Source organism: Poecilia latipinna, unplaced genomic scaffold (assembly GCF_001443285.1).
Source record: "Poecilia latipinna isolate Pla-1442-1.1 unplaced genomic scaffold, P_latipinna-1.0 Scaffold877, whole genome shotgun sequence".
Lineage (NCBI taxonomy): Eukaryota > Metazoa > Chordata > Actinopteri > Cyprinodontiformes > Poeciliidae > Poecilia > Poecilia latipinna.
In genome coordinates, this window is record NW_015113493.1 from 138890 (window position 1) to 150410 (window position 11521).

At 37.8% G+C, this 11521-nt stretch overlaps 1 protein-coding gene across 1 annotated transcript in view; it reads left to right on the forward strand.

Annotated features, from left to right (window-relative positions):
* LOC106957123 (A-kinase anchor protein 6-like) overlaps positions 1-11521 on the forward strand; it is a gene marked incomplete at its 5' end in the record, with an annotated part of 181928 nt that overhangs the window by 123085 nt on the left and 47322 nt on the right. Inside the window, 2 exons of the mRNA XM_015048354.1 lie at positions 3970-4116; positions 9877-10137. Coding sequence (XP_014903840.1) covers positions 3970-4116; positions 9877-10137 — 408 coding nt within the window. The remainder of the gene's footprint in view (positions 1-3969; positions 4117-9876; positions 10138-11521) is intronic.

Below are 11521 nucleotides of genomic sequence, written 5' to 3' on the forward strand. Positions count from 1 at the left end.
CTAGTGGGGTCAGTTGGTGTGCTGGTGCCCATCTCCAGCGAATAAGGCGGGGTCACCCTGGACAGGTCGCCAGTCCATCGCAGATTTCACATCATATAAATCTGAATTTATATAAATAGAAAAGAAAGAAGAAAAAAAAGAGTAAATCTAAGGAACTTAATGTGATCAACAGGTGAGAAAAGTCCCTTCCTTTCAGCAGATCCACAGCCAGAGCGACAATCTGCCACAGCTGTCTTTTAAAGGCAGAAAAACCCATTCAGTTATGACTTCTTTGGGAAGATTAAAAACAAAGTAAGGTTTTGGTAGTTGTAGCTTGGGCAGTAGCTCCTTCCAGAATAGAGACACAGCTAAGCACCGAACTAACATGAGAACAAAATATAGGAAGTGTATCCAAACTTTTTGTACCACAAGCCATCTTCAGCAAGCATTTTGTTTTTCTTTTTATCTCCACACCAATAAATTAGACATGTATTTTTTCAGTGAAACAAGACAGAAAAATACAAATAATTGCAGATCCAAAAAAATAGTCTCAAACATGTACCCTAAGAAAAGAAAGCTGGGTAGTTTCCTAATGTTTTGGATAAAATGTTTTCCATTTTGTTTATCTATACTTTTTTTTCTTTCTCCGTCAAATTCAAAACAGACAATCTTCTTTGAAACATTTTCTGTATTTAGACAAGGTTAATGAATGTGTTACCAAAAAGTCTGTTTTTTGGTAACGCTAAAAAACATGTCTTATGTTTCTGACTTCGCTTGATACTATTTATAAGATGAAATATGAAAAAAAAAATTATCTTTTGAAAACATTTTTTGACTTTTTGATTAGGTCACGCTTTATATTTTTGGGATTTCTGCTTTTTTTAATGTTGCAGTATAAACTGCCAATTTGTTGATGACTGAAGTCAATTTTAAATATTCAAAGTCTTTCTTTTGTTGAAAGCATGATAGTCTCCTTTCATGACGTACTGAGATGCTAACATGGCTAAGTGCTCTGGTTTCTTAGTTGAAGTTCAAGTTGCTAGCTTGTTTCTCTTTTCTCATACAGCAAACTTTTACATTCTTAAGCTCTGTTGTTGCTCAGCTTGGAGGCCTTTCGTACCTTGTTGTGTGCAAGCAAATTTTCCGGGTGGGTTTTTCTGTGATGTTTGGCCTGAGCCTTCATGTTTCTTTTAGTGTTGACAAGTTTTCACATTTATTTGTTGCATTTCTTACTCTCCTCCTTTCTCTCTTCCTCAATCTGCTTTTTTGTCTTCCTCTTCCTCCTTTGCGTTTTTTGGTCTCCAGGCCAGCGCTTCTCAGTCCATCCTTGCATGAAGACTGACTGGGGGCATGAATACATCACAACTAGCCATCCATGCATCCCCCCCAACCCACCTCCTTCCACTCTCCTATTTTACCAAGATCCCTCTCTCAGCACTTATCTCAAACTTTGAATCTCATGCATTTTAATCAACACGTCTATCTCACGCGCTCCCCCTCTCCCTCTTTGACTTTGCATCAGTGGCGTCTTTCACACAAACAACAACAAAACAGCAACACTCTTCTTCTTCTTCCCCACCAGCTCCATGTCCCCTTTTTAAATCAATATTTGCTATCAGCAGATAAATTGTATAATTTCCTCACTGTTAGAGGAATGTGACGCTGACATATTTACTTTCCACTTGTTTTCTTTTTTTTACCATTGATTCCTTGTTTTTGTGGCGTGGCTATTAGCTATCTGAAGGGGATGGATGGCCATGAAGTGAAGAGCAATAGCATCTCCATCAGAATAGTTGACATTGAAAAATGGCCACCACCTTTTTGATGACAGCGCAGCAAAAATGCACTCGCGCGCGCGCGCGCGCACACACACACACACACACACACACACAGATACACACACACAAATGCAGGCAGAGCAGAGACATTTAAATATTCAAACAGGCACAGGCGTTAATGATAAAGGACAAGGGAAAAGTAGAATCAAGTAGCTATCGATGCAGAAAATGAAAAGAGGGGAAAGAAAAAAGAGGTAGAAAATTAAGTAAAAAAAGATGGAGCTATTGCAGGATTTACGAGAGGGGATGGATGGAAACACATGGAAAAAAGCTGGATGAATTAGGCAAACACAAGTGAACAGGACGGACAGTTTTACAGTAAAGTTACTAAAGATAGAACATTTACTTCTGTGGGTTAAACAAGAACAACAAGAAAAATATGATGTGAAAACATACAATTTCAAGTTAGGAATAAATATGTCATTGCTATAAACAAAATAGCAAAGAAATGCTGAAAAATATACAAAAACTGAAGAAAGATACCCAGAATGTCTAGTCTCATATAACACACTACAAATATGAAGTAAACGATGGAAACAGAAAACCAGATTTTCAAGGAAATTGATCTATAACAAATATCAGTATCAAATGAAGCCAGATACTTGCATACACTGTGTGAAAATGAAGTTTTTCTCACTGACATTAGAATCAGACAAGAGTAAAAAAAAAAAAAAATCCCTTTTAAATAAAACAAAATAAAATATAACAAATCCTACCAGTGTGGTTGATGGACCCACACTGCTACCTTTGTGAAAATGTATTGTGTGTTCATGCATTTTGTTTTTACCTTGTTTCTTGGTGGGTCTGTTAATGGGAAGAGTAGTGGACGATAAAAGGCTGCTGCTCAGACCCGAGGCCGCTGTGGAGCAGAGTAAACCAACATCAGTGATGCTGAATAAACACCCAGTGGGTCTGCACCTTTCCTCTGCCTCAAGTCTCCTATTTGATCCAGCCGCTGAGGGACATTCTAACAGGCGGAACTAGTGATGTCATTAATGTACCACACTTTCATCCAAAATGGCCGACTTCCTGTTGAGTTTGCGCAATGGCTCCTAGAGAATTTTACATAGGTCCTACAAGTTACACATGCACCAAATTACATGATTCTCGGCTTGGGGTTGATTTTATAAATATTTCCAGGGGGCGCTGTGGAAGAATTAGGCCACGTTGGATAAATGTTGGACTGCATTCCGTTTAGGGGGTGAAGTAGAATCGATCACAGTAGGTTTGGTGCAGCTTGGCTGAACTATATGTACTTTAGAGCCCAATGTTTGGCATCAACGTGACATCTGTCTGCACCACGCTCACATCCTCCACTCACACCACCGCTCAGTGGTGGAAACCAAGTTACACCAACACGTCTTCCATGTTGATTAGGTCACAAGGGTCAGCTAGGAACTGTTCAAAGTAAAACATTACAAGTCCTGTTCTTAGTGGCTGTGGCTTCATTGATGTCATGATTTGACCATTGAATATTGTCATATGGCCTCTGTGGACTTCTACATCTCTAACCTAACTGTGGCTGAGTTGAGCAGAAAGGGAGGAAAACTGAAACGCATCTAAAACCAACATAACCAAAAAAGGAAACTTTCTCTGGTTTTCTTACTAACAGGATGTATATAGCATGGTGGCAGTTTACCAGTTAATAAACTGTCGTGATTTTAGATGCTAGTCACAATGTATGTGAAATAAATTGCAGTTCTGTTTGATTTTAAAACTGGCTCTTTTGTAAAAATGCTGTAAGTTGTCAAGTACAAAGGAAAGAAAGGCAGCAGTGTAACTGTTTCTCTGGAAGAGGGATTTCAGAGATTAAGTTTGCTATTTTCTTCCATCTGACTTGGTACAAAAACACACACCAGAATAAACGGAAGTGAGCTATTCGACAAGACTTTGTGATGCAAAGCCATGTCTATTCAAGAAAAGAAACAGTTCCATTAACACTCAGCATCCTGCCATCAAATAATGTTTTTGCCTCTGCAGCAGTTTTTATCATAATGTGGTCTGTGCATGTAAAGTGAAATCTGCTGCCAAAATATATACCTTTTTAGTAAACCCAATGAGGCTGTTTATATCCAGAATTGAACGTGAAAGACATTAAAGCAAAAGCAACATGTAAAGTTTGTCTGTGTTTTGCATGTGTTTTCCTCTCCAGAGCAGCCTGGATGAGCTGCTGATGATGGAGAGCCGGAAGACGAGTCTGCTCAGGCAAGCTGCCAGTCTGAAGAGGAGTGGGACTGAACTACCAAGCAACTTACACATCAAAATACACAACCTCACACACACATGGCAGCAACTAGAGGTAATACCCACAAAAGGACAAACACATTAATATTATTGGGAAGATGTAAAATATCTAATAACGTTGTACAGTGGTGAGCCAGGCTGTAATGGAGAAAGCATATTTCTGTTTTCCAGCTCTCCAATTGGCCCAACAGAAAATCAGCTGCTGGTTTTCCTGAACAGAGCTCATTCTTTCATTCTTCTGCACATTCTTTGCTGCCATGCTTGTTTGTTTTTTCTATGTTCAGCTGACCGGCCTCTTTCTCCAGCTGTTCACTGGCCTGTGAGTGACGTCAGCTAAAGTGGCCGTCTATTTTATATCTGCGACAGGGAATGCTTCAACGGGAGGTTAAAATGAAACATAAGTTATGCTTGCCACACAAACAGAGAGGAATAATGGAGTATGGAACACCATATACGTGTGTGTGCTTGTGTTTGCATGTGTGTCATTACTTTTCATGCATAGTCAAACACAAAGATAATTGTCTCATGCACACATTCAAAGTTTTTGGGAGTGTGTGTACATTAACATATGTATCAAATTCTCTGAGACAGATTTCATTTTAGAAATTAAACAGCAGCAGCAGCAGACGAGTCTATCTCTTTCTCTTTCTCTCTCTCTTTCTCTCTCTCTCTCATCCTTTCCTTTCTGCTGTGTGTGTTTCCGCAACAATAACCAGACTGTGATTAAACTTCTATTACTGTTGAGGAAACAGTTGGACTCATTCAGACTCCGATATATTTGTCAATTTGTCACCAACATGCAAAAATACCCTGGTTGGTGATACAAAAATGTTAATTATATTTTCTCTAACTTTGAGAAATATATGACTTTTTGTATTTTATTTACGGTGCATTTATTTAAGAGTAATTTAAAAATAATAACCAGAATAAAAGGGAAACTTGAATTTAGTGATTTTTAAAACAGGGCTTTTTGGTTTTTGTGCAGATGGAGTCTTGGGTTAATTTAACATTTGAGAACAGAAAGCTGGACAGCATCGTACCATAGAGGGACAAAATATTTCTAATTGATCCAATATTTATTATAAGTCCTGAAATGTGATCTGCGATTCCACTGGATAAAACATCACAGAAGGGCTCAAACCTTTTGTCAAGCTCAACAATGCAGCTCACATTTACAATCATCACAATACATATGTAACTTAGCATTACAGAAAGGTACACTAAGGTTTGGATTCAAGATCACGTCTTGCAGAGAAATGTTCACTTCTGTTTTACCTGTAATCTGTTGATTTTAAAGGAGCAGCATTATGTAAAAATAATACATAATTGTGTTCTCCAGAAACACCATTGAGCTTTAAATTGTGTTATTCTCTCATCAACAAAATACCTGGAGTGTTGCCTTGATTCTTTAATTCATGCTTGAGAAATCCTTGAAATCCCACGACAACCGTTCAGGGAGTGGTGTAACCGAGTTCTGCCTTTTTGACGAAGCTTCCCCTTGACGCTGCAGTTTACAAGCCGAGTTTTCTCAAAACAGACCACCTGTCTCCCATGACAACCCCACTCAGCTCCTCCAGACTAGCAGCAGCAGCAATTAGCAAACAACTGGTGGGACCGTGAGTTAGCTGAGCTCATCATACAAATGACTTCTCAGTGAAACGTTTTTAAAGGCTTGAAAAATAACTGTTATCATGACGCGCTAAAGGAGTGTTGGAAAGAGCAGGAACTTCTTAAAGAAACAAGAGGCCCAATTCCACGTCATTACATTGCAAAGTAAAATTGATTTTAAAGTGGACATGTCATGCTTTTAAATCTTGCCTTTTCACATGTAAATCATTCATGTTGTGGTCTATATAAAATAGAACTTCAATCCTTTGGTCTGAATTCCTGGTTATTGCAGCTCCACAGACCCTCCTTTACCTCTGCTCTGAGGCTCTTTTAAGAGCAACTCGTTTTGCTGCTGTCTTTTTAAATGTGAGACATTTCATGCCCCGCCCTCCTCCAGGTAACACAACGTTCCACTCCACCCCAGTTGGCCATTTTTGTAGTTTAATAGCAGCGATACAATTATGTACCAACAGAGAAACTTTTTATTCCCAAGTTTATTAAAGATGTCAGCAGCAGAAGACTCGTCCATCCAACCTCCCATGTTGGAGTCAGAGTCTGACCAAGAGGAGGAGAATGAAGACGGTGAGCCAGAAGAACCACACATTCTAAAGAATGCATCACCATGGTGTTATTCTGTATTTATACCTTCACTAGCCATACCAACTACCTACAGTATGGAGCATAGTGTCCATGCGTGTCAGCTACCTATTAAAATATTAATACTACCACAATATGAGTAAAGTAAACAAAGCCTCGACAAAATTAAGGAGTTGGCTATCTGTCCATCAAGAACATCACTGAATATATTTGTATCATGTGTTACCCAGAAACGACAAAAACAAAACCAGTTAATTATGTCCAAAGCATGCAGTAACAGTTATATCTTCAAAAGCTAGCACATGAGGGGGAAGGTATAAACTTACATGAGCCTGATTGACAGTGCCAAGACCCTCATCCTGGTTCTGATTGGCTGTTTCTGACCAATCAGTGGATTTCTGCAGATGGCAGTAGTATCACAGGGAGAAGGCAGAGGAGCTCGATGTTTTTCATATTATCATACTATATCATGTTGACAGTTTTAAAATATATGTAAAAAAAACCCATATTTTTATTAAAGTTATACTGCAGCTTTAACTTTTGTTGGATGGTGCTTCTCCTATTGTCTCTTGCTTTTATTTTTCGATTATCTTGTATCATACAGCACCGTATGAGGGGACTGTCTTATTCATCCTGTTTCCCTTTGAATCCCAACTTACCCCAATGAATCTTCTATGAACACTTTTCTGGCTTTTTCTTTACTAGTAGTTTTCCGTGATTCATTTTTACTTTGATTGTCAATTTATTGTCTTAATCAGTATTCTGAGATGTGAAGATCTTTTGCTTATTTAGTCTTTTGTGCTGACATCCTCTTGTTTAGTCACTTTCTTGCCATCATCCCAACATGATGTCCCAGTTGCATATTAACTGGCCTATCAGTGCTTGTGCTGGCATCTGCTGCTTTGATGCAAATTGGAAATTAACTGGAATTGATGTCCTGTGTCTTTCCTCTGAACTATTGTGGCCTTATGAAGAATTTATGAGCAAGTGTCAGAGTGAATGTGCAGATGCAGACGCAGCTAAAATATTGAGGAAAATTAAGCAGTTGTGATTTAGTTTTCATTTTTTCTCTTCTTAATTTTGGCATAAACACTTTTCTTATGCATGCGTGGGCTTTTCTCTTTGTTGTTCAACTCAGTGAAGAGTTTGATACAAAAGTACACATACTTCACAATGGTTTTCTTATAATGTGCAGGCAAAGGAAGAGATGCATGGCTCTTAAAACCTTTTAGAAAAAGCATGGCCATCCATTTATACTGAGCTTCCCAGAGTCAATACTTACACGTTTTGATTGAAATCTTGCTGTAAATACTTAGCACTATATCTCTACCGGCTTTGCATATGTAGAGTCTAATTTATTTTGCTAAACATTCGGTTTAGCAAATGTTTGTCTGTGTTCAAGGCTTTTTACAGGTTCTCGTTTAGTACGAGGTGATTTAATCTTTGTTGCATTTTTTTCAAGGATTCCTCTTTAGTTAACCCAATCCATCTATCCAACAAGCTTGAGAATCTTTCACCGTCTCCATAGGGACGGTGTGTTTAAGTTGGTGGTAGAGTGCATGTTTTACCACACATAGCAGTGAACTTTTTATACTTTTCTACCTGCAACTCTTACATAAAAAGCCATAGCTGAGACAACTAATTTTTGTTTTATCATTTTCCAACCTGTTGTTTTACGTCGCTACTTCTCAGTCTACTGCTCCAATAAGAAACCTATGAGAAAGCCATGTTCTAATAGGTCTGCAGTTGAGTCATCATTTTTCCATTTTCAGATGATGGATTGAGAAGTAGTCTGCAATTCAAAGGCATGATTTTATTGTTGGATTTCAAACCAGCCGAAAAGCATACTTTTCATTTTATCATTCAATGTTTTTTGTGCCACTAGTGGCTAATTCATACTAATTCATCAGATTAGTATCTGGACAGGAAAAAGGGCAGAGAGAAGTGAAAGACAGTCTGGGTCAGGAATGAAACAGCAGCCTCTGCATGTGATGCATCTGCTCTACATAAAGCACAAAGAATAAACATAAAGGAATGAACTAATCAGACGATATGTTTCTAATAATAATATCAGAAAAATAAAATGAAGATAACATGATCATTAAAAACTAAGTCAAAAAATAGTCAAAAACCAAACACAAGAGAGAACCAAAATCCAACCACCAACAGACCACAACATATTTCTGTACTTGCTGACTCCTGTTGAGCTCCTGCTGGTCCTGGACTTGGCTGCTGACAGGATATTCAGCTTGTCTTCATTTTGGAAGTAGCTAATCCTTAATCTCATCAAATTCTTCAAATTTTCTGTAAGGCTGTAAATTCTCATTTTGCATGACAATCATTCTGTTTGCTTCAAAAAACCTTCATAGGAATTGGTCTTTCTTACAGGCTTACTATGTCTCACCATGTGATTGAAAGGAATTGAAAAATTACCTATGCAGAACACACACACCGAGTCAAGCGTATTTATGTTTCAGTGTGAAACAATGATTAATCTTCTAAGCTCTTTTAAGTAGGTATTGTGTCAAAGTAACATTTTGTATTGTGTGTGAACTTCACATCTCTGTAAGTGAAGCTGAAATAAACTTCAAATTAATTTAAATATTTGATGTTTGGACTTAAAAGTAAATGAATATGATAAGAAGTAACCAAATATGAGGGCTTAAAACAAGCAATATATTATCACACACATATTTTAGTGTTAACATTCAAGTTCCTACCACATGATTGGTGTGTAAAGCAAATTTACTTGACCTAATACATGTTCAAGTATCACATTTGACTCCAATCTCCTGAAACCTTGTTGTTTTGTCCTCTAAAACATAAAGAGGAATATTGTTTATAATATTTTATGAGACCAGAGTTGGGGTTAGGTAATAAACGATGGTGGCCGAGCAGCTTTCAAGTTTCAAGGTAGAACTATCAGTGATAGTGGCCTTTTGACCTCAGAGTTAAAAGGCCACCAATCATAGGAACCTTTACTTCTTGCAAACCTTCAGCATGTGAAGTAAACTCTGTTCAGGTCCATCTCTGTCTTACTTCAGGAATAACGTTCTTTGGACATTTGTTCCTGGTCAACCTGCACCGTCATTTAACCAGACCTGGCACCCACTGAGTTGCCAGGTCTCTTCCTCTATCAGAACTTAAACATGTTTCTTTTTTTTAAATTATTTTGGATATAGACCAGATGCAACTAACATTGTTTCTCTATAAGGAGGAATGGATCACAATTTCATTTCATCATCACTATAAAAAACAATAGTAAAGTATATCCCAAAATGTTTTTAAAGTGAGGACTGTATATATGGCAGTATTTGAAGTACAGTGCACCATCATTAATCACAGAGAATATAATAAAAGACTGATAAGACAGATTTATTAATTTTGTTTACCAACCAAGATGTTAGTAAACTCAGAATATTATAAACAGTAATATTCTGAGTATAACTTCCTCTTCTACTGCAACGCTGGTATTAACTGTATTATCTATAATGTCCTGATTACTCTGTCATTCAGCCATGTGTTTAATCAGAAACACAGTATTTTATTGATGTATACATTTAGATCTTCTTAACGATCCATCCTTTTTTTCTCTTCTGTTATTTTTCAGAAAATTCTCTCAGAGCATTCAGTACCATGTTCTTCTGAGCAAAAGCTGTCATCAAATGTGAATACTCTGCTGGTCGCTGGTCAGGATGTGGCTGCTGAAAGTCCTCGCTCAGCTTTGTCCCCAATGACTAATTCACTGCTGGAGCAGCTGGAGGCTCGAATCAAGGAGCTTAAGGCATGGCTTCGAGACACAGAGCTGCTCATCTTCAACTCCTGCCTCAGACAGGGGACGGGTGCCTCCGAGCAACTTTCAAGTTTCAAGGTAGGACTAACAGTGATAGTGGGAATTTTATTATGATACCAGCCATATGTCTCAATTTAACCCCAATTCAAAAGAACACATGGACGTGTGAGTTTGGTGTTGAAGAATGGGATTAGTAGAAGATCATCAGCATAAATTAGCAGAGTGGTGAGCCAGGCTTTCTCACTCAACATCAGTGTCTGACCTCACAAGTGCATTTCTGGAAGAATGGTAAAAAGAAAAATCTCATAATCTCAACCCTCAACCTTGTGGAGAACCACCTCAGAGTGGTTCTCCTGCAAAAGTGGGCTCATATATTAATCCTGATGGATTAAGAAGGGAATGTCACTCAAGTTCAGAGTTGTGTGAGACAGTAGAAGAAAGAATATTTTGGGCTACATAGAGCAAATGTTTGACTAGATCATCTAGTTCATTTTTGTTTCAAGAGGCACTTAACTTTTACATGTTAAGCTTTCCATTGACAAAAGTGTTTGCAATATTACATCTTATAACAAAGACAAAAAACAACTTATTGAGTGCTTGCATGTCTATGTGCTGCTGCTATGTTTAGTAATGCATCATCTTAATGAGGCCAACCAAAAACATGGTTGTTTTGAAGCCATGGATGTATAGAGGAAACAGCAGTTAGCCTTAGAAGCAACGGGACGTTAACAGGATATTAATCAGCCCACATCACACAGCAAAAAGCTAGCTGCGCTAATTAGCCTAGCCCCGCAGTGTGACTGACAACCATAAACACACATATACACACACGCTCACACAACGTGCACCCGCTGAACTAGAAAAGCAAATACACAAAGCTAAATAAATGCATGTATTTCTATGTGCCCTCACATGCTGAGAACTCAATGTACACTTTCAATCCACTCTGAGACAATGAACAGAAATATGCTAATGAATGACATCCAACTTATACTGACTCAAAAGATAAATATGCAAAATTAGGAGGATGACTTTAATAACAGGTATAATCACATCTTCACTGCTGACACAAAGCAGCTGATGAATTCAGTTGCCTCAAGTTACATCCATCATAGTACAAGCATAAAACACTTTGAGAGAAGAAACTTTTTGCCATGCAATTTTAGTTTTCAAAAATGTAAATGATTGATTCTCCATCCAGTGATGGTCGCAAATGTTCTCAGAAAACAAAAATATATGTTGTAGGTTTTACTTCTCCATCTTGTGTAGAAACACTTTCTGAGGTTAGTTCTAATGAAATTCTTTCAGTAACATTGGACATTTTAGTCCAACATCAGAGGTAAAGCATGATTTCCATCACACAACAAAAAGTTATTTTAAAACAAAATTAACAGGAAATTTTTAAAAACGATAAATGATTTTGGTAACACTTTATTTGAAGGGGGTTGAATAAGACTGTCAT